General features: G+C 42.6%; 1 protein-coding gene across 1 annotated transcript in view; it reads left to right on the plus strand.

Annotated features, from left to right (window-relative positions):
• SLC26A9 (solute carrier family 26 member 9) overlaps positions 1–23,041 on the plus strand; it is a 251,682-nt gene that overhangs the window by 149,628 nt on the left and 79,013 nt on the right. Inside the window, exons 7-9 of the mRNA XM_078644590.1 lie at positions 4,791–4,943; positions 9,949–10,031; positions 12,048–12,195. Of these exons, the coding sequence (XP_078500716.1) occupies positions 4,791–4,943; positions 9,949–10,031; positions 12,048–12,195 (384 nt within the window). The remainder of the gene's footprint in view (positions 1–4,790; positions 4,944–9,948; positions 10,032–12,047; positions 12,196–23,041) is intronic.

A 23,041-nucleotide genomic window follows, 5' to 3' on the forward strand; every position in this document is an offset into this window, starting at 1 on the left:
TGATGATGAAGATCCCATGATGATGAAGGAAATACTCCTAAACTGTAACATTACGTTATTCCATCATACCCGTACTCGACCTGTTGTTGACTATTGGCTGGTATCCTTCACTGAGCTCTAAATAGAATAATCGGTATTTGCCAATGCACCCTCTATCTGCTTAATTAATTAACTAAACAATTTTATTGTTCGGTCCCTTAAAACTATTACAATACTACATGCACATTAGACCTAAAACACCAACCATTTAAACAGTTACATACTGTCAAAAGCAGAAACGAATCTCGACATGTACTGTGATTGCCTCATAATCTAAAAACATTCTCTTTGTATCAGTTTTATCAAACTTCTTTTAGCAAAACCTGACTGTATGCAAGAATAAAGTGAGTCAATATTCAACTTACATTAGTACAATTAAAACTAATCCTAGACTGGAGTGCATGATCTAAAAGATGCATTTATATTCACCCTCTATCTGCAGTTCCGCATTACTAAATAGGCAAAGTAGGCACCAGCCTATGGGCCCCACTCCTCCACGGAGTGGTGTGGCTCACTGGTTAGAGGCGGCAGACCCGGGAGCAGAAGTCGGCCCGGGACCAGGGTTCAATTCCTGACGCGGCAGGGTTGTGGACTTGGGTCAGCGGACTCGATAATTCTTGCTTTGGTGCTTACTCTAATCAGGGGTTCCACTCGGCAACTCTGGGCATTAGCTTGCCTAATCTCCACAATGGCCCCATCAACTCCGGGGATGCCTCGCTCCACCTTGGGGACTCCCAGCAGGGACCATCCCACAGGGAAAGCCAGGACGGGTTCCCCAGAGTAATACAGCGCCAGGAAACCTACGGACGGGTAGCAGTGCGCTTTACAAGCTCAAATACATACATAGGGGCCCGTCATAACGGATCAAAATACAATTTAAAGGTCATAAACCAGGGACATCAGATTCACATAACAGTTTGTGTCTTAAAAGCTCATCTTCTGGCAGCTTTCAGTTTGTAAACAAAACCGGTGCACTGGGTATTAGGAGATAATTTGCACGGGAGGGGCCTGAAATTTCGACTACCTAGGGGCCTCCACAGAGCTTATTCTGGCACTGTCTATCTGTGGTCTTTCCTAAATACAATTACATAACTCTTCATAATTTTAAAGGGAATGAAGAACCAACATTGAGCCCAACATTGTAGCCAAAGTATGGGATGGGCATTTTCGGCCATTATATGATGGGCTGGAGAGCCAGGACAATATGCAGGCCTTTCCCCCTTCACTGCCATAGAAGTACGTAGTGCTATATCCAAAATAGCTCCTCACAAGGCACCTGGCATCAACAAATTACTGAGTGACTTGTATCTTGCAGAACCAGGAGTCTGGGGCCCATATCTGCAGGTTATTTTTAATGCTATATTGGGGGGAATGCAAATCCCTAAATCACGGGCTGGTGCAGAAATAATGCCTGTGTACAACAAAAGTTACCCCATGCTACCTGAGAACTACAGACCCATCAGTCTAATAGATGTAATGCTGAAGGTTTTTGCCATTATAATACTGGAGCGGCTACGAGAATGGATGGAGGACCATAGTACCCTAAGTATATTACAAGCAGGCTTTAGGAAATGAAACTACCATCGGTCAGGTGTTCTGCCTCCAACGCCTTTACTGGAAAGCAACTGTGTTGGAGGGTGGTAGTTCATACCTAACTTTTGTGGACCTAAAGTTTGATTTTGATTTAGCCCCCAGAGGCAAACTTGGGCCTGTATTAAGCGATATGGGGGTCCCTACCTATCTTTGTCATGTCATGTCGGTTGACGAAACCTTTGCACAGGTCCGAAGTGGGAATTTGGGCAAGCTTTCAGAACCTTTTCCTGTGACTAGGGGAAGTGTGTCAGGGCTGTGTATTGGCCCCCCACTCCATTCTGTCTGTATATTAAAGGATTGGTGGACCTTTTGAATAGGGTAAGAGATAATGATGCTCTGAAGATATGCTCCTTCCAAACCTCAGCCATGATGTTTGCCGACAACACCTTACTTTTGTCAAAATCTCCCATGGACATGCAAGAGATCCTAGCACTTTGTGGGGTCTTGAGGTTAATGTCACCAAGACTAAATTTATGGTCCTTAATCCGGTGCCCTTCACACGAGCTAGCCCTTTATTGAATGGAATCCCTTTGGAGAGGTTCTCTACTTTTGACTACCTGGGTCTGACCCTTAACAAGTATATGGAAACAAAGGATGAAACTTGCAAGGAGCACCTGTGGTCTTGTTGAAGTACAAGGCGCCTCCTTTTTTAAGCCTATTAGCCCCCTGGTAAAGATTTAAAAAATCCATGCCCTGACAGCTATCACCTATAGGGCAGAGTTATGGGGGTATAAGCCTGTGAAAGAGATCTTACTGGTGGAAAACAACTATATTAGGCAGCTAGCGAATCTTTCCCCCAGCAATCCCCTAATTCTGCTTCGGCTAGATTTAAAATTGAGGCCTATTTTGGAGGGAATTGGCTTAAGACCTCTCCTCTTTTGGATGCAAATCTGGGCTACTCCAGAGCTGATAGCATATAGACTTTCCCTGGGGGAACTATTGAACACACCTGGGGCAAAAAGCTTACCCTGGCTCTACTATACCCTGTTTAGTATTATGGTGTGATCCTGTAGCTGCAGTATTGGTAATATCTAAGAGGAAACTTGTGGACAGTTTCAGGGGTTTCAAGCATTCTTCTCTAGTGACTGATGTAACCTTGGGCTCTCTCACCGAGAGATTCTTTGAGGTCAAAGATGCTTATAGTGCAGAGACATTCCTGGATGAGATACAGCAGTTTTAGCCAGGAAACACTACCATTTAAGCACCGTACCCTCCCGCTTTGCGTTTTTACTAGCACCTGGAGTCGGGAGCAAGATCGGAAATGCCCTATATGTGGAGTATTAGATGACTCCGAGGCTCATGTTCTTTTCTTCTGCCCAGTCTACAAAAAGCATAGGTACAAGTGGATAGTCCAGATTTATAGGAATTTAGGGATCTCTAGTTGCCAAACGGCCCTTAGATTACTGAAATAAGACACTTTTCATCCCATAGTCTTTGCTGTCTCAAGGTACCTGTTTTCTTTATGGTGTGTAAGAAAATGGTTTATATGACATTTGGCAGATAGATGTTATGGTCTAGAGCTATGGATTTTAAATTGGCTAAAATAAGGCAATTTTAGCTCTAACATGAGCCGGTCAATATGAGAAGCGGAATTTGAGTTGACATTTTTTTAATTGATGAATGGGTTTTATGTGGGCATATATTGTACCAGTCCCTACAGAGAGAATCTATGATTAATTTGTATTGTGTCTTTAAGGTTTTTTTTATTGTATATATTCAATTAGTACATAGTGAACAATATGATATCTGCATTTTTGTACAAATATGATGTTATAAGTCGAAATACAGAACAATGATGGTGACAAACAGCTGGGTAGGCAATCCAACCTGAAAGCATATCATCCTTTGAAAATTCTTCGACTGACCTGAACTAGCAAAAATCTAACATCAAACAGCATGGTTCAAGCTTTTTTAGGCCAAGAACATTTAGGAGAAATGTATTAGTCTAATGACATCTATTTAGGTTTTATTATTCTAAAATGTAATCCCCTTAACCACTGTAGTGCACATTTTTAGCCAACTTATTTCTGTGAATATTTTCGAACTGCTCACACTTGAAAATAATACAGACAATCCGGGTGACATAGCAGACCCTTAATGAGGCCACGTTTATGGACCTTTTTGAGGATTTTGTTCTTTTGGTTTTTGTCTCAGTATTGTGGCAGCACTTTGACAATCGAAGCATTATGATTGTAATGTTTTTATATACGTATATTGTAATGAGCTGTGTTTTAAATGTATTATGTTTTTAAATCTTTATAATGATTTTGCACTGTGCACTTTAATGGATTCTTGAACCGAAATAAAGTTGATTGAAATGAGAATAAATTGGATGCCAAAAATTAAGTTGGTATCCTTATCTTGATTCATCAAGCAGCACGAGAAGAGCAAATGGGCACTAGTATGGAAAATTGGTGGCCACAACTGAAACACTGGTAAGGGCCAACAAAAAGTGAAATGTGTTAGGAGCAAAAAAGACAGATTGATTGGATAGAGTCTACCATATTGCTTTGTCATTAAGAAATAAAACGATTTTATGAGATGCTCCAACCTTTCCAATGTAAGTAAAAAAATGGATTTTTGCATTGTTCGTATTGGGAATAAAATATTTTTTAATGTGTGCATTTGTTTGATGTAGACGTGCTTCTATACGCTTGTGTACTTGCAGTTCAAGTCATATAAATTGCTTAGGCAGGAATCCCCAGACTCCAACAGTGGGAGTCCACAGAGGCAAAAAGGTCAAGATCCTCTGTCCTACTCTTCATAAAAAAACAAGCAAGAAAAGCCTGAACACTGCCTCAATAAGCCTAGTTTATTGTATTATGTGATAATTAACAGACTTGTATCCTCATCCTCAGAGAAGTGTTGTATATTGCTCTCTCTGATATCACATGAAAGAGCACCAGCAAAGCAGAGAGTCAGATCCAGAATCCTATGATCCTTAGGTTAGATCTTTAAGCACAGATCAGTCAAACCATCTGACTAGCACACAAGATATCCCTGCTTGAATATTGATTTGTACATTCATGGTAAAGTGTCAGAATAATTGTATTCATAACATCGTATTGGTTATTTTATTGTGTAATGCCTCCTTTTTTCACCATGCTTCACAGATGCTAGTAAGAGGAGCAAAATAAATATCTTTTTTTTGTATCTAGACATTTATAGATATCTGTAAGAATCTACCCCATACCAATGTGGCATCTCTCATCTTTGCCATAGTCAGTATGGTCCTTCTGATTGTCGTCAAAGAGCTGAATTTGAGATACATACACAAGATACGCTTCCCCATCCCAATGGAGATCATTGTGGTAAGTCAGGAATCAGCAAACTGAGGTAGCATTTACTACTGTCTTCTTCTACCCTATTCTTTTCTGTCCTTATTATTGCTCTCTGGCAATACCATTCAATTAGTCGTATCACTAGCTATGGGCATATTAGCTTGGATGTCAGCCACAAAGACAACATTGGTTAATGTTATTGTATAAATTCAAATATTTTGCTTTTCCAAAGAGGATGATATATTTTAGTTTGTCATGTTGCCAAAATGTTTATCTATCTAGTAACTGTAGGATATTTCCTCAGACAGCTCAGTCAGCATCTACAAACAGGAGGACAAAGCAACAAAACAAGATTGTCTCTGGATTTGGCCTTTGAGGCTGGTTCTTTGTGTGTAGGTGTTGAATTTTAGACTTGACTTTCTCTCTTGTAAACCAATCAGTGGAGGTGGCGAAACCTTCTCCCCTGAAGGGGCTGAATATAATCCTTGCTGGATTATCTGCAAACAGCATGATCATGTATTAAGGATGCTTGGTAAAAAGTGATTTGCAATTATCAACATTTGATGCAATAAATAACGTGTTTTTTGTGAAATTAATATTGAGAGAATTTCAAAAGATACTTAGAAGAGCAGGTTATTTTGCAGATCTGTTACTAATGTGAAATCCAAACTAGATGTCTGCGAGGGTGGGCACAACAAGCCAAATGTTGTCAGAGAGACTTAAAAGAGGGTTCTTAGTGGTACCGGTGTGAAACCCATTCTACACACGTTGCCTTCAAAATGAAAGTAACCCCCTAAAAATGAACATGGCAAGGGGTGGTTGATTTCTTTCCAGACCTTTTAACATCATGCATGATTAAATCACATGCAGAGGAAAGGAGATGATTGTAAGCAGAGACAAGGATAAAGACAGGAAAGAAGCAAAAGTGTCATGTAACAAGTTCTTATCAGATTAAGCACTTTACCTATATATGACATGGGGTGTCCAGGTAGCTTAGGGACAGGTTATTGGAATGATACCAGCATATTGCTCCTAAAAACAATCAAACAGCAAATTCATAGTTTGAACCTGCTGGTATAGAGGAGTTTGTACTCCGTGTGAATATGGCCTGAGACTGACAACAATACCGAGTCAGAAAGACTTCAAAGGATTGGGGCGCAGCAGCTGAAGTCTTTCCCTAACTTTATCATAACAGGGACCAAGCCAGAGGTCACATAGAACTGAAACAGACAGTGGACCGACTTCAAAATGGAACAGAAAATCAGAGTGGAAATAATAGTCACATTATAGGATGGACAAAGATCAAGAGCAGTATCCAAACAATAGGAAAGAATAAGTGACAGAGCAATAGAGATGGCAAGGAGTTGGGGAGAAAAACAAGACAAGAAATCAAGAATAGGGCTACAGAAATTAGTAAATGTGGTTTGGAGATCAAGAACAGGCACTTGGGAAAGTAATGCCCTGTTGGTGCAACGAAACATGAGCTAGGATTCAGAAAAGGGAACTCAAGAATTTACACAATAAGCAGCAGGACAAGTAATGCTTGACTGATACATGGAACTATCACAGAAACTAGGATCAAAGTTACAGACAAGGCTAACCAACTCAAAGAAGACAACCCAACAGGAAAAAGATAGAAATGCAAAATAATAAGGCAGAGTGGTGCACAAGGCGTTCACCTAAAGTGAGGCATGTACACTGAAAAACCAGTGGTAGAATCAAGATTCTTCTCAATGTCTCAAAGACATGATCACTAATGCAGGCAACTGGGGTAGAAAGCAGGAGCTCCCGCTAAAGGCAGTTGACAGCACCAATTTTGAAGAAAGAAAGAAACAAATCTTACAGAACAAGTTATTTACCTTCAATATTTCTCTTTATGGTGGATACTCTATCTAACCGCAGATTCCATGCCTTGTGAATATCCGCAGGTGTGAGACTGAATCTGGAAAACTCGAAAGCAGTGCTCCTGAGTGCTTTGTGACTGAACATCAATGCCTTTCCTCTACAGAAGTGACAAATGGAGCTGCATATAAGCGCCACCTCTGCGCTGATGTTCGTTTCTTTCATGACTCGTTTGCACCTTCTAACGAGGAACAAATTGGAAGGACCAGTGTGCAGATTCCTAAACTGGGACCTTTTTAGTAGACAATTCCCAGAATCGGGAGGTGGGAGGGTAGTGAGGAGTCTATGGTCGGTTAGAGTATCCACCAGGAAGAACATTAGTAAAGGTAAGTAACTTGATCTTCTGATGGATACTTCTAACCACAGATTCCTCACCTTGTGAATAGATACCAAAGCAGTACACCCCAAGGTGGTGGGTCTTTAGAATGGCTCAAACTAAAAAGGCCAGCAGGACGAACGCCTAAAATGTCCATTGCAACAGACCTGACTGTCAAGGTAATTGTGCTTCATGAATATGTGCCCTGATGCCTGACAGATTTTCAGGACAGACACTCCGCGTGCAAAGCAGCTGTAGCAGCCTTGGCCCTGGCGCAATGAACCCTCAGGCCTTCTGGAGACTGCTTCTTAGCTAAAGTGTAGCAGATCTTAATGCAGAGGGCTCTCTATTGAGAGATGATCTGTTTCTGCACAGCCTTGTGCTTCTTTGCCCCAGAGAATCCCATTAAGAACTGATTGTCCACCTGATGTTCCTTAGTGCAATCGATGTAAACGCTGAGTACACTCTCGGGATCCCAATGATGGAGTCTCCCTTCCTGTTTTAAAGGATGAGCTTGGAAGAGTGCGATATGAAAAGGCATTACCACAAGCTCAAGTTTCTAATACCAGTTTGTATGGAAAAAAGTTGTATAGAGAGGCTGGACTGAGAAGGCCTGAAGCCCACACACCGGACATGCGGATGTTATCACAACCAGAAACACTGCTTTTAAAGTGAGAAAGTGCAATGAACAAGTGTGCATTGGTATAAAAGGGGTACACATGCGATAAGTGAGAACCATATTTAAGTCCTAGTGGTATCACTAAGGAATTTGTTGAAAAAGATCCTGCAAGTTTTTAATCAAGAGCATCATAACAACTGATGTGAACAAGTTTGCTGGTTCGCAAATGTAAAAAAGCTGAAAGGGCCAAAAAATAACCGTTAACAATGCTCACAGCAGTCTGGCACCAGTTCACACCAACACAGAACAGAAGTGAGCTAGCTGCAGCACAGTGCAAGTGAGAGTTGCTAATCTCCCTCCTCCAGCTATCTGCATGATGGAGTACATGGAGAATCCAGGAAGTGACAAGTGGACTGTAGTAAAGTCTGATGTGGAACATGGAATGGGTCTTATTTCAGAACAGGATGGGAAATAATGAAAAGGCACACAGGCATGCTTGAGGTGATTACACAAAAAAATCTAGTTGCTGGTAGAAGATAGAGGGTGATGTTAAAAAAGAATTTTTTTCAAATATGTTGCTTATCCAGATGATATGCCTGCTTCATCCTGGGTAGGTGGGGTTTAGGGGATTGATAAGTAAGTAAGAAGTCAAAAGAGGTACCCACACAACCGGATACAATATTTGATGCCATTGTTCAATCAGAGCATGGCTGACAACATGGAAGCAGATGGTCAGTCTGAAGAGTCATTCATTAGTTTGTAAAGTAAGGACTACGGTGTTATTGAAGGGGTTTAGATGCTCCAAAAGCTCCTTCTCCTACCTTGGCCTTCTCAGGAACAGTGTCCTACAACCAAAGTTATATGCATTGTAAGCACAAAGCGCCCATTTTATGTCCCACATAAAGTCCAATTCTTTTTCTTTAAAACACACTTCACCTTCTAACAATACATTTAGATTTTGACTCCTCTCTTTTTTACTTTCTTTTATTCAATTTTTCATGCCAAAATGTATTGGAGCACTGTACAGGATCTAATACAACCATACAGTCAACGAATGATGGGAGAGGTAGCAGGTTTGTGGATTCTTATTCAATTGCGATGTAGTATTCTTTAGAGAGATGCTCCTTCAACTCCGCCCTAAATTGGTACTGCGATCAGGAGGTCTGATGGATAGGAGGATGTTGTTCCAGATCCTGGGTGTATAAATGGAAATGGCCTGCTGCCTTGTGTTTTGTCCTTTGTACACTTCTTAGACTACAACCTAATGTGTCCTGGCTACAAGTGTGACAAGATCCAACAGAGATGATGAGCTTGCCTTCAAGATTAGAAAGGTTGCTGGTCATAATTGCTTCGAAAATGATGCAGCCGGTTTTAAAGATGGTGCAGGCCGGCCAAAGGAGGCAATAGCACTCCATCATCGTAGTGGTGATAATATCTCTTCAGGCCCTGGCTGTGAATTGTTGCGGAGTGAAGGGTGCCCTTACAAGAGTTAGTGGTTGTCAGTGTGGAGTCTGAAATGCCATGGGAGAGTACAAGAGTTTTAACAGCAGTTCAGAAGTTACTTTCTGGAAGAAACGGTTTCTTTAGAAGAAATAGCTGGTACCAGACTGACATTTATTTTTGCAATGTATTCCTTGAGGTTGAAACTGATATCGAAGGTGTATCCAAGAGACTTGGCATTCAGTGAAAGTTGGTGTTCGATGCAGTCAAGGTTCATATCAATGAGGTAGGTTGGTGGTATTTCTTGCTCGTTGTTTTTGGCAAATAGGAGGGATTATCTCTTGGTTGTGTTGAGCTTCAGGTAGCTGCTGGACATCCATGGTTTGGAGGATATGCTCGCATTTTTTAAGGTGCTGGGTGTCTGAAGCACAGGAGACTTTAAAGTTGTCTATCATCAGCATATTGCTGAATCTTGCTGCTGTTATCTGTGAGTAGAGCCCCAAGAGACTCTATGTAGAGGTTATGGATGACAAAAGCATGGGGGCCTTCACTGGCAATAAGGATCTTTTGGGAGCTGAAGGTGTCCATATGAACAAACTCTTATCAGTCCTGTATTCAATGGCATGCTAATTTCACACGGTTTCATTCTATACTTCTTTTTATTGTTCCCACCAATGTTAATGTCACCTCACACACATTTACCTTTTCCATTTTCATTTTTTATGTCTAAATTGTTCGTATTTTCTTTTTGTTTTCAGGTTATTGTTTCCACTGCAATTTCTGGAAGTCTAGGCCTGCCTAAAAAATATGATATTAATATTGTTGGTGAAATTCCCCTTGGGTGAGTAGTCAATCAGAAAGGGTTTAGCAAGTTACTGAGCCAACCCACATCTAACACATGTAGCTGATTTAAAGGGCTAAGAAATGTAAATGTAAGTTGTATATGGCTTTTTTAAGTGTTGAAGTCACACAGACCATTAAGAGACAGTGTCATCCAGCTCAAAACATTTGGCAACCCAACAAAATAGTTTTCAAACTTTCTCATACTATGATTTTATTTGTTACAGCTGGTGCAGTGGCATTTGAAACTGCAGCCTGGAAACAAGTTTTGGTCATAAATCCATAGTGCAACTGAGGGCGCCGTGGCGCATCAATAGCTGGTGAATTATTGTGCATTGGAAAGATAGATCACATCTCCTCATTGCACCAAATGCATTTCATGAAGAAAGTGCCAGCAGTCTTAAAAAGGATATCTTTAGAATGCTTGAGAGTCTCAAATAGGATATCGGTAGAATGTTTGAGGTACGGATAGCAATTACTCCCCAGCTAATTATGTTAGGGGTGGGCGAGGAAGTGGCTGCAAGCCACGTCCATACCTTTATGTTCAAAGCCATGACAGTTTTAAGACTCTGTCTGGCCACTGAATGGCTAGATCCGGTCCCGCCTACTAGTCAACAGTGAATGGCTAGACTATTGGCCATATATCGGTTGGAATCATCGGTGGCACCTCTGAGAGCACGGATTAGTGACTTGGATGGAGATGCCATGCTTGGGAACCGGACACTGGGGACTGAAGGGGGACTGCTGGGGGTGGGGAAGCCTGGGCTTATCCCAATATTTGTATAGATGGATCCCACTATGGATTTACCATTCTGTTTTACTCTATTGCTATTCTTCATGCCTAGTGGTGCTATATGAATTAGGCTACAGTGATTGCCTTAATTTGATATATGTAATCTCCCTATGGATGAAATTGCTTGTTTTTGTCTTGGAATGGGGGTGGGTAGGTGGATAGATGGTTGCGGCTGTATGATAAAAAACAAATTGCAATAAAGAAGTTTAAAAAAAAATAGGAAGGTTCGAGCAACTGCCCAGCTGTAGGTCATATGAGCAACTTTTATTTGTTTGATTGCAATGTTGGAAGAGATATTTCATTGTTAAAAGGCCTTGCAATAGAAAGTTATATACCAGATCCCTTCAATGATCCTATTTCATCATTCATGGCAAAAGATGCATTTCAAATAACATTTTTAGATGGACCCTCATTGACCCAATCGGAGGAAGAAGAAGCAGGTTTTGAGACTAATGTGTTGCTATTAGGTTGTTAAAACAGGTCTCGCTTCAGTGTATCATTTATGCTGGTGGTGCAGTTGGTGAGCACTTGTGCTCGTTTTTGCCAAACAGCACTTACTTTTCACCATCAGCCTTTGACCAAGAGATAGAAAGGCAGAAAAGGGAGAAATAATGAGATCAATGGTAAATCAGTGATAAATGGAGAAAATAAGGCTGAAAAAGTTGCTAGTGGGCTACACACAGGAAATACAGGACAGTAGAAGAAAGAGGCAGGAGGTTGAGCCAAAACCAAAGCTTGGGCACCTGCCCTTTTTATTTATTTACTCATTTCAAATTCTGCACGTTATAAGCAGGGCCTGACTGAGAACTCAAATCAGCCGTGGCAGTTTTAATGGACTGCCCCCCCAGGGGATAGTTGAGGTGAAAGTGGGTGGCCGAGGGTGCAAGTGTGAAGCATTGCTGCTTAACTAAAGCGGCACCCAGCACTGCTGGTTTTATTACTTAGGGCTGATATTGCAGCACTGCTGCAAATCCGACCCCCACCACTCCAACACTGGTCCCCACCCTTCCAGCCTCCCAGGGAAACGCCCGAGGCCCGCTACTGCCAGTCGGCCCTGGTTATAAGATCACCATGCACCTAATCTAGTATGTTGAAGATAGTGAATGTTGGTAAGTATGTTAATATCCTACAACAATACTAACTATTGGTGTCTTTTGAGGCTATGAAAAACCATGCTTCTGCTGCCGACGATACCACTTGTAACTTTCTGATTCTTTGTTGCAGCTTCCCAACGCCTGTGATCCCAGAGGTTAGCAAGTGGGGACAAATGGTTGGCACAGCTTTCTCTCTTGCTGTTGTTGGCTACGTGATCAACTTAGCAATGGGCCGAACCCTAGGAGCTAAACATGGCTATGACGTGGATCCAAATCAGGTACAAAAAGCATATCAATGGCTGAATGGCTAGTCTTTTAAACCATTCATACCACCAGTACTTGGATGTGCATTGCTGCTGATTTATGATTGAAATTCTGTAACTCACACTCAGTGAGACACCACTGCATCGGTGAGAATCTGGTTCACCAAATTATTGGTGGAGCCCAGCTGTAGGTAATATGAGCAGCTTCATTCAGGCCAGAGGTGGGAAGCAGAGACATTTTAAGGCTTGGGCAAAGTGGGCAATTGCCCAGGGCGGTCACCTTCCTAGGGTTCCCCAGGGAAAGTAAACATTATCTCTAGCTCAGTTTCGTGGATTTTTGCATCTTAACTTTTAACTTATAATTCAATATTGTAATCAATCACAGGGCTAGACTTTTGAAAAACACATTGTAATTCAAAGCTGTTCCAAACAGGGGCCTCCAAAATATTTCTTGCTGCGGCCACACATATCCTCAAGATGACACTAGGGGGAAGCCACTTAAGCCAAACTCCATAACAAGTCATTCATTTTACATTGTTCCAACCATCCAGTGCTGGACATCCAAGCTGCCTGCCATCTTTTAAACCTAAAAAGCAACAAACAAGTCCTCAAAAGGTGAAAGCCCAATTAGCATAAGCAACTTAGTCACCCCATAATAGAAAAGGGCTATCCCACAGAGAAGTGTGAAAGGAACATTTATAAGTGAGTGTAACTATTAATAACCTTAAAGCATCTTTTCCATATTCTAATGGAAATAAAGCCTACAAATTATTCTAAGTGGTAATATTTCCAAACAAAGTAGGGCTTGGTTGGTACATTTATGAAGGGACATTCAATAATGCTCTGATAGTGAAAGATGATTTGCAGTTCGAGCCATATGTGCGCCTTCTGTTCTCCCAACAGCCTTAAGACATGTTAATCAATATAATAAACACCTTTGAAGAGTCTTTAATAAACCCTATAAGCCCATACAAAATAAGCCCATACAATCTCGCTCCTATGCCTACGTGTATGGATGAAGCTGCTATCTATATAGAGTGCTTGAGCACTGTGAACAGTGGTCTAACATAGCAACAGTAACATTAACACGCTGGTTCCTAAAAAGCAACGTAATCAGAGAAGTCAGAATTTGTAGGTGCTCCTGCCATTACCATCAATCCTTTGCTCAACCATCAAACAACACTGGAGCAGAAGTACAGATGAGTGCATCCTTTCAGTTTATATAATTGCAGAATGCAGTATAACATGTAGCTGGTGGCTTTAGAATAGCTGAATCAGATGTCAGCTGGGATGGATGGAATTGATGGAATTGTGCAGGGAGTATAGAGAAAATAAGAAAATAGCAGCAGGAGGTGTTAGCCTCCATTATGCACCTTGGGATTGTGTATCTAACATAATGCAATCTGAGGCATCCCTGAGTTATATCTGACACCATATCACCTTGTTATCTGCAGACTGTGGATTAAGAGTTTCAATGGATGATCCTCCTTTGGATCATGGCCAATCCCATTCTCACTGACCAAAAAGACATGAAAGACGTTTCCACAAAACTCATCAGTTCATGACACGATTGTGATTCAATGTTTGGAGAGTGAGAGAATGAGCATGATATTCTAATCATTTGTCTTGCTGCTTACCTTGCTTCAGATATTTAATTCTATCCTACTATTATAGGAATTTTGTCTCCAAGACCTGTTAGCTATCTCTGGCCATACCTCACACGACGAGGCACTACTAGTTTCAATTAAGCCTTTTCTTATTAAATGTGCAAAACATAGGTTATAAACTTTAAGCAAAATACAAATCATAGGAAGAATGTGAATTTCAAAAGATACTCTTTGACCAGCGTCAAATTAGGCAGACTACGACTGCTTTATCTAAACTACTAGGAATATAAATACAAATTTTCAAGTCCAAAAAAAGGAATTGAATTTAGTGACTGGCTCTACTCAATGGACATAGAAACAAATGACAATCCCTCTGTCATCTCACAACATTCAAGAGCAAATGTGCTGCATCCTGATGTCGTAGGCACTACACTTCTTCCTTAATGCACTGTCATCCTAGGACACCGCCATTCCATGATCAGCTTCCTTAAGGGTACTGCAGAACCATCTAAAACCTGAGAGATCACAAACAAATAAGGAGTCCCCTTTGAGCCGTTCACATTGCAAGTAGTCTGTCTAGCACTCCACTGTCCAAAGTTGAGCAAAGCCCCAGGAATAGATAAAATCTCAATTCTCATTTAAAAAAAACTAGCTTTTACTAATAACAATGTAATGAAAAGCAGCCAAGTCCTGCGGCCACCCCTACACATAAGGAGGGTTCGCTCACTTAAAAATTACAGGTGAATTTAAAGTTAAAGCAGGGGTACAGCAAAGGTCTATCTTGGTCCTGACACAGATTCTCTGATGCCTCACATATAGACTGCAAAAAATAATCACTCTTTTATTTGCTGACAATACAGCTTTATTTTTAGAAACCTTCTTGAGGGATTCTCAGATCTGTGTAAGGGCTATTAACGATTAATTTATACTAGTAAAACCAACTATGTTATCCTTTGCCTACATAAAACCATCAGCGGAGTCATCTACCTGGCAGGGATAGCTGTTTGAAATAGCAACTCATTTTGATTATTTATTAGTTGGGCTCAGTGACAATACCATGTGAAACACGCAATTTTTTTATTTTTGAAATAATAACTTTGTTCAGTCTATATAAGACCATAAAAGTACATAAAACATGAATGCATACGTCAATCAATAAAAAGAAAATACACCTTAAATCCCCGTCTATAAAATAGAACTAAATAGTCTTAACAATGATAATTTTACATCACTAGAGAGAGAGAACTCTGTTTATTTAGACCGTAGTCTTTAAGCACAAAAAAATCTCATAAACAATAAAACCATACACAAAAAGATCACATGAACAGATAAAAACATCTAATTCCTCAGAATTAATTTTGCTTAATACTTTGTTAAAAAGGGGACCGGTGACCACCTTCTTCCCTGGTGGCATCAACATTTCAATATTATATACACAATTAAATAATTAAAATAGCATAAAAATTATTAGTCTGCTGTATCGTTGATACTCTCATTAAAAGGGGATTCATTATCCACATCCTTCCTTTTTAGCAGCAGTTGATTAAAACCATTGGATCTATGACTGTTCCTTAAGCTTCGATGTTTACGTACTCAGAATAAGGGATTTTGAGAATAGAAAAAATGTTTAGCCTTGCTTCAGTTTATCCCATACAAAACGATTTAAGCCTTTCATGTAGCTTCCTAGTGCAATAGCAATGTCAAGATTTATCATTTCTGTCAGTAACACAATGGCTTGGGCTCGTGACCTTATTCCATATTTCAAAAATGCTGGGCGTAAAAACTATTTTCTCACTTCTAAAACTGCCGGGCAATCTAGCAATGCCAATTCGTATCCCTAGGATTTCGCACCGAAGCCCATGGTTTGGCAAAGTTTCTAGGTATGGATACCATGCAGCATTTACCCAGGAGTTTATTATTCATTGGACTGATTTTTTCTTCCTCAGATACTCTAGGTCATTATTCCTTGACTGCTCCGTGCCTTGGTACCTGAGTGACGTCTTTGTAAATTCTACATCCAGGGGGTGCTGTATTGAGCTCACATTTAAAGTCCCTGTTATTACCTGGATTTTCCTTCTCGCTTCCTTTGCCCATTTTAACCTACTGTGCCGGATCTCCTCGCTACACCAGTGTGAGACTTTCTGCACTCCCCCTGGGTTCTGGCGTTTCCAGAATCTTACCAAAGACATTTGGACCTGGCTGTTCCATGCTATTGTTCCTAACTCCATCCTGATTGCCTGGATCTTTGCAGAGCTTGGTAGGGACAATAGCATTTTTAGGGCCTTACCCTCCTCCCGATCCCACCCTCCTTTACCACTTAGACGGAGGACTTCTGCCCCATAGTACTTGGGGTGAGATCATAGCTTCATAAGCTTTTAACATAGGTTTATGCACCATATCCCCATAGTCTTTATTACATTTTTTCAGCCCGCAGATGGATGAAAAAGCTTTCGTTTCTTGGGCTTCTAAGTGAGTACACCATTTTAGGGAGCTGTTGAACCAAAGGCCCAGGTATTTATATTATTTTACTATTTCCAATTTTGTTTATCCTAAATACCAGCTAAAATTTTTATCTCTCTTACCAAAACATAAAATCTTCATTTTATCCATATTTACAACTAAAAACTTTGCCTCACAGTATTCTTTAAAAGCATTTAATTTCCTTTGGAGCCCAAGTTCAGTTTGATCAATTATCACAAGGTCATCGGCATATAAAAGACTTGCTACTTTCCTGCCGCTCATTCTGGGGCTTGCACTTCTTTCTACTTCCAGCACTGCAGGTAGGTCGGCTAGGAATTTACATCACTTAAAACCCTATAAAGGAATACATATTAGAAAAATAAATTAGTTGTTAAAATCTGTATTACTTAAGACAGTTCCACCATTGGCAGCCTTGCAGTAAAGCTATACAAACAATATGTTTAAACCACCATATATAAGCCCGACTGTTAATGCCTCAGGTAAGCATCTTACACATAATTTTGAACAAATAAATAGTCATATAAAACGTTTGAGAAACATGATTATAATCAGGACAGGGAAGCATGATAAAATACATTGTATGTGAGATCAACTTCGCCCAAGGGTGCATAAAACGCTCAAATACAATCACTCCACTCGTCAAACAACTCTCTCAGCCTCAAGGATGAGGCGAGAAAGCAAGCAACAGCATAAATTGAATGTACATCTGGAAGTAACGGTATATACATTAAAGCAGATTTAAACTGAACAAAGTGCAAAGGTTTCAACTTGGGCAATTGACAAATTTTTTGAGGGATCTCATATAATCAACAGAAAAAAAACAAAATGCAGGAGATCCTGAAGAGAACAATTATCACAGTTACAGGGACTTAGCTTTGTATCCCACACACCGGGTTTAGGGAATGCCAACATCATGTGGAACTGGTTAAACATAATCTTATAAGAAGAAATCGATGATGGACATTCAAAGTACTGAGCAAGTAAGGTTCAGTGGAGGGACTTACTACAATCAGTGAATGCCAACGAACCAGAGGTTTCTCCAACTCAGTAGCCTCTGTAGGAGAGTAGGGTCTGCTTGCTATGGTTACCCCCACTTTCTGCTGTGATCCACTGGTTTTTCAGCTTTAGTATGGCTGTGGCCCTGCTAATCAGGCCCACAGCCCAGCTGTTCTCTCTCTAAATTGATACCATGTACTTTAGGTACATACCAGATTGGTTACTGGGTCACCCTGTGAGCCTCTGTATATGGTACTCTAGGTACCCAGGGCATAGGTGCACCCTAGTCCTACCAGGGGCTGCAGCATGTATTGTGCATGTATTGTGCCAACCCTGGTTAGCCTTCCAAACTGACACCACAGGTCTGTACTTACAGCCTGGGTAAGGTGGTGTAATCACTCCTTACTTAGATATAGTAAACCTATATATACATATATAGACACATATTAACCTATAAGTCACTCCTATGGCAGGCCTTGACAATCCTGGATTAATTACAACAAGGGGTGGTGAGGGACAGAGTCTCTGAATTAAGCAGAATACTCTCACCCAGTCAAGAGATCAGGGCTAGATCCAACACCGTTTTTTAGCTCATTGCACCATCCCAGTTTCAGAACCTGGCTGTATGCAAATTAGTCTGTTCCTGTCCCAGTGCATGATGGGAACAGGGCAAACCAAACTACAAAAGCCAATTCTTACACTGGGAAGGAAACAAGCTTCCGGGGACCGGTTTCTGGCATTACAGCCTAGCATGAGCTGAGCCCCTCTGCAGCTTTCGGAACCATCTGCTTGTAGCTGTTCTATGATATAGCCATACCATATACTCTTAAATGCATTATAATCCTCGCGGTTAATGCTAACTTTGGTTTGGCTTCATCAAAACATGTTGTGTAAGGTGTCAAACACTTTGGAATACTACCCCCACTCCGCCAGTTCTGGCGGCGGGGGTAGCATTCCACCCTTCTAGAGGGAGAAGACATGTAGTTACTGGTAAACCCGGTTAAAGTTAAACAGAGCCCCAGCATCACAAAATGGATGCTGCTGCCACAGACACGAGTCTGCCCTCCTGCTGCTGGACGAAACTCCGGCAGGGGAGGCTTGGACAATAGGTTTCCTGTCCAGGGAGGTGCTGGCACCTCCCCAGACAGGCTTTAGTGTATTGGGGCAGGGAGGGTTGCATTCAGTGAATGCTTTTCAGACACTGCCTGGGGCACACAAGGTGCTCCATCCATTTCCCAGTGCAAACCGGTTGCTAGGGAATTCAGCCCCAGCTCTGGTGCGAAACTGGACAAAGGGGAAGGGGTGTAACCACCCCCTCCCCAGGTCCACTCATAGAAGCCACCTCAGAGTTAGTCCAACCCCTAAACTTACTATAAGTATAGAACCCCAGTCCCTAGGACTTTAGATTACCCTGGACGAAACTCTGCAATATATGTCTTGGACCTTCGACATTCCATATCGACTGGAAGATGGAAGAAATCTCCCTTGTGGTCAAGGAGTGACCACCCTGTCCAGACAGGCACCAACTGCAACTTTGCCAGTCTGCATTTTTGAGGCTCCCGCCGGCTCCTGAAGAATCCGCGACTCAGGACATGGACTGCCAGACATCTCTAATGCTGACCTGCGCTCCTAGCAAAGCTGAGACCTGTGGCAGACACGAGAGACGTGGGACCGGAACTCCTGGACATCATGCATTTTGCAAGCTGCACCTACTTCCCGAGGTATTCCGAAGTTGTGCATTGGGGTGCTTGAAGCCCCAGCACCGAGCACCTTTTGCACCGAAGCTCAGAGGCCCACACTCCACGAGAGTCCAATGGGCCTGCTTTGTGCATTTCTGCTTGATGCGTCATTGCGGTTCCTAGTCCGTTGTCTAGTGAGTCCCCAAGAAGAACAATCCTTGATTTACTTTGCTTTCCTCGTTGCTCCAGGCTTGCTCCAACTTCTTCCCAAAAGAGATGTTCCTCAGACCTTGCTGGTCTGCACTGAAGCCAATCTTGATATCTTGCATGGGTTGCGTAGGTACATATGAATCAAGACTTATAATGCATAAGTTCTACTGAACTTAGAAGTTGTAGGTGGTAAGGGCTTAGCACACCCTGACTACAACTCCTAGAGAGGTTCTAGTAGGAAAACAAGTAGTTTAGGTAGGTGCACACACCACACCTCACTAATCATGGCTTTAAGGGCAGGAGCTAGTGCCTCTCTGCCAGATGTCAGCCAGGAGCAGACATCTAAATATGACACATTCTCTCACCAAGAGTTGAGAGGGTTGTGTGCCATAAAGAAATTAAAGCAAGGACAGAGTCCCACCACCCAACACCTGATAAATATCTTAGTGGCAGATGACTTAGCAAACGCATCAGATCCAGATACTCAGGGTAATAGGAATGGGGGCCATCCATCATCAGAAGAGGATCCTAGTAGGGCTCCCCACCAGGACTCTGAGGATGATGAGGATGCAGACCAGGAGGTGGTTCCTGAACCCCACCTGGAAGACACAGGGCTACCTGCAGGTGGAGATGGCCACAGTGGGCATTCCTTCATCCCCTCAAGTAGGCCTACTGGTGTACTAGAAGACAGAGATATCTCTCAGGGGAATCTCACCATTCTGGTTCATCAATAGGGTCCTCTGCCTCATCTCACAGGAGGAGAACTTCCCCTGAGAGAAGAGAGCATGAAGCTAGAATGAGAGAAGTCAAGCTTAGAATCAAGAGGCAAGAAGTTGCCCTTGAAAAAGAGACCCTAGCTCTTGAGAGAGAGAGAGAAAATTAGCAGGGCTAGAGCCCTCTGATGGCAGCAGAATCCCTATTGGTAGGGATAGGTCTTATGACCATAAAAACCTAAGCAAGATTGTCCCTCCCTACCAGAGTGGGGATGACATCCACACATGGATAACTGCTCTGGAAAGGGCCTGCAAAGTACAGTAGGTACCCCCTAAGCAGTGGGCAGCAATCTTGTGGCTCTCTTTTGCAGACAAAGGTAGAGATAAGCTCCTCACTGTCAGAGAAGATGATGCTGACAATTACAATGTCCTGAAGAGTGCTCTAATAGATGGGTTTGGCCTAACCATTGAACAGTATAGGTTGCTGTTCAGGGATACCCAGAAGACACAGACTCCGGACTGGACTGACTTTGTAGATTGTGCTACTAAGGCTCTGGAAGGCTGGTTACTGGGCAGTAAAGTAAGTGACTATACAGGATTGTATAACCTTATTATGAGAGAACAGATTCTTAATAATTGTCAGAACCAGCTATTGCATCAGCACTTGGTTGACTCTGATTTGACCTCTCCACAATAATTGGGTAAGAGGGCAGACAAATGGGTCAGAACCAGGGTGAAGCAGAAGGTACAGAACCAAAGTGGTGACCAGAAGAAGCAAGACCAAAAGGGTGGGGAGAAAGCTAAAGACCAGAATTCTTCACAAGGTCTCCAAAAAGCTTCTAATGGTGGGGGTACCCAACAATCCAAAAAGAAAGAAGGTCCAAAGAAACCTTGGTGCAAGATTTGTAAAGTTAATACTCACTGGACTAGTGATTGTGCCAAAAAGGAGACAGCTCCAGCCACCATTGCCCCTAAGGCAACTGTTCCCCCTAGTTCAGCTCCATGTGGTGGTTCTCAACAGAAGGGTGTAGTAGGGTTAACCCTGGGAACTGAGATGGGTTCTGGCCTAGTCAGGACACCAACCCAAGCTATTTTGATCTGTGGTGGAGGCATGGATATGTCCTCCTCTGTGAGTCCCAGTAACCCGGGCAAGTACAGACAAACTCCTTTAGTCAATGAGAAACAGGTTCAGGCCTACAGGGACACAGGTGCCAGTGTCACAATGGTGATACCTGATTTTGTGGACCCTGGACAGATCATACTTGGTGAAACCTACCAAGTGACCAATGCCCGCAATGTCACTACCACACATATTATGGCAGTTGTTAATTTCTCCTGGGGAGGGGTAACTGGCCTTAAGAAGGTTATTGTTAGTTCAGACCTCCCTGTAGAATGTTTGCTTGGCAATGACCTAGAGACTTCAGCCTGGTCTGAAGTGGTGTTTAGGACACATGCAGAAATGTTAGGTATCTCAGCACATGTTCTTGCAGTGACTAGGTCACAGGTCACAAATTGCAACACTGAACAGGCACTGGATTCTGGAATAATGGACCAGTTGCCTACCAGGAAAAGGAGCAGTAGGGTTAAGGCGGTGCCTTCCCCCCTGCCTCAGAGTGAGGATCAGCCTTCTGAGGAAGCTGATTGTGAGCCTGAAGAAGGAACTGTCCTAGACGAGCTTGAACCTCATCAGGTTGAGTTTCTTGGGACAGGGGGACCTTCCAGGGCAGATCTGAGGCAGGTGCAGTTGGACTGCCCTTCTCTTGAACCCCTCAGACAGCAAGCTACTGCTGAGGCTGCAGGGAATGCTAGTGGAACCCATAAAGTTTATTGGGATGAAGGGCTCCTGTATTCAGAGGCTAGAGACCCCAAGCCTGGTTCTTCCAGGAGGTTGGTCATACCTTTGGCATTCAGGGGCTTCCTTTTGACACTAGCCCATGATATTCCCTTAGCAGGACATCTTGGCCAGAACAAGACTTGGGACAGGCTTGTCCCTCACTTTCACTGGCCCCACATGTCAGAAGACACAAAGGAGTTTTGTCGCTCCTGTGTAACCTGCCAAGCCAGTGGCAAAGCAGGTGGCACTACAAAGGCCCCCCTTCTACCACTACCTGTGGTGGTTCCCTTTGAAAGAGTTGGCATTGACATTGTTGGACCAATGGATCCCTAAACAGCCTCTGGGCACAGGTTTATTCTGGTGATAGTGGATCTTGTCTCCAGATACCCAGAAGCTATACCACTTAGGACCACTACATCCCCTGTTGTGGCAAGAGCCCTATTGGGAGTTTTCTCAGGAGTGGGTTTCCCTAAGGAGGTTGTATCAGACAGAGGTGCAAACTTTGTGTCTAGTTACTTGACTGCAATGTGGAAGGATTGTGGAGTGAACTATAAGTTCACCATACCCTATCACCCACAGTGCAATGGTCTAGTTGAAAGGTTCAACAAGACCTTGAAGGGTATGATTAAGGGTCTCCCAGAAAAGCTCATGCGGAGATGGGATATCCTGCTACCCTGCATTTTATTTGCATACAGGGAGGCTCCTCAGAAGGGGGTTGGTTACAGCCCCTTTGAACTTCTGTTTGGGCACCCTGTCAGAGGTCCATTATGTCTAATGAAGGAGGGATGGGAGTTACCTCTCAAACCCCCTAAACATGACATTGTGGACTATGTACTTGGTCTCCGCTCCCGGGTGGCTGAGTACATGAAAAAGGCAATCAAAAACCTGGAGGCCAGTCAGGAATTATGGAAAGCCTGGTATGACCAAAAGGCTGTGCTGACTGTTTACCAGTCAGGACAGAAAGTGTGGGTGCTGCAGCCAGTGGCCCCAGCAGCTCTCCAAGACAAGTGGAGTGTACCCCCACACTATTGTTGAACAGAAGGGAGAGTTCATCTATTTGGTAGACCTTGGAACTCCCAGGAGCCCCTACAGTGGGCTTCATGTCAACAGACTGAAACCATATGTTGACAGGGCAGACATGGGCTTGCTCATGGCTACTGATGACGGACAGGAGGAAGAGAGTGACCCTCTCCCAGACCTGCTCTCTCAGAACCCTGATGATGGGTCAGTTGATGGTGTAGCCTTGGCAGGCAGCCTCACTGACCAGCAGCAGAGTGACTGCAGACAAGTTCTGCAGGCCTACAGACATATGTTTTCAAGTCAGACTACCTGGTGCACTCA

This window comes from Lissotriton helveticus, chromosome 5_1 (genome assembly GCF_964261635.1).
Source record: "Lissotriton helveticus chromosome 5_1, aLisHel1.1, whole genome shotgun sequence".
Taxonomy (NCBI): Eukaryota; Metazoa; Chordata; class Amphibia; order Caudata; family Salamandridae; genus Lissotriton; species Lissotriton helveticus.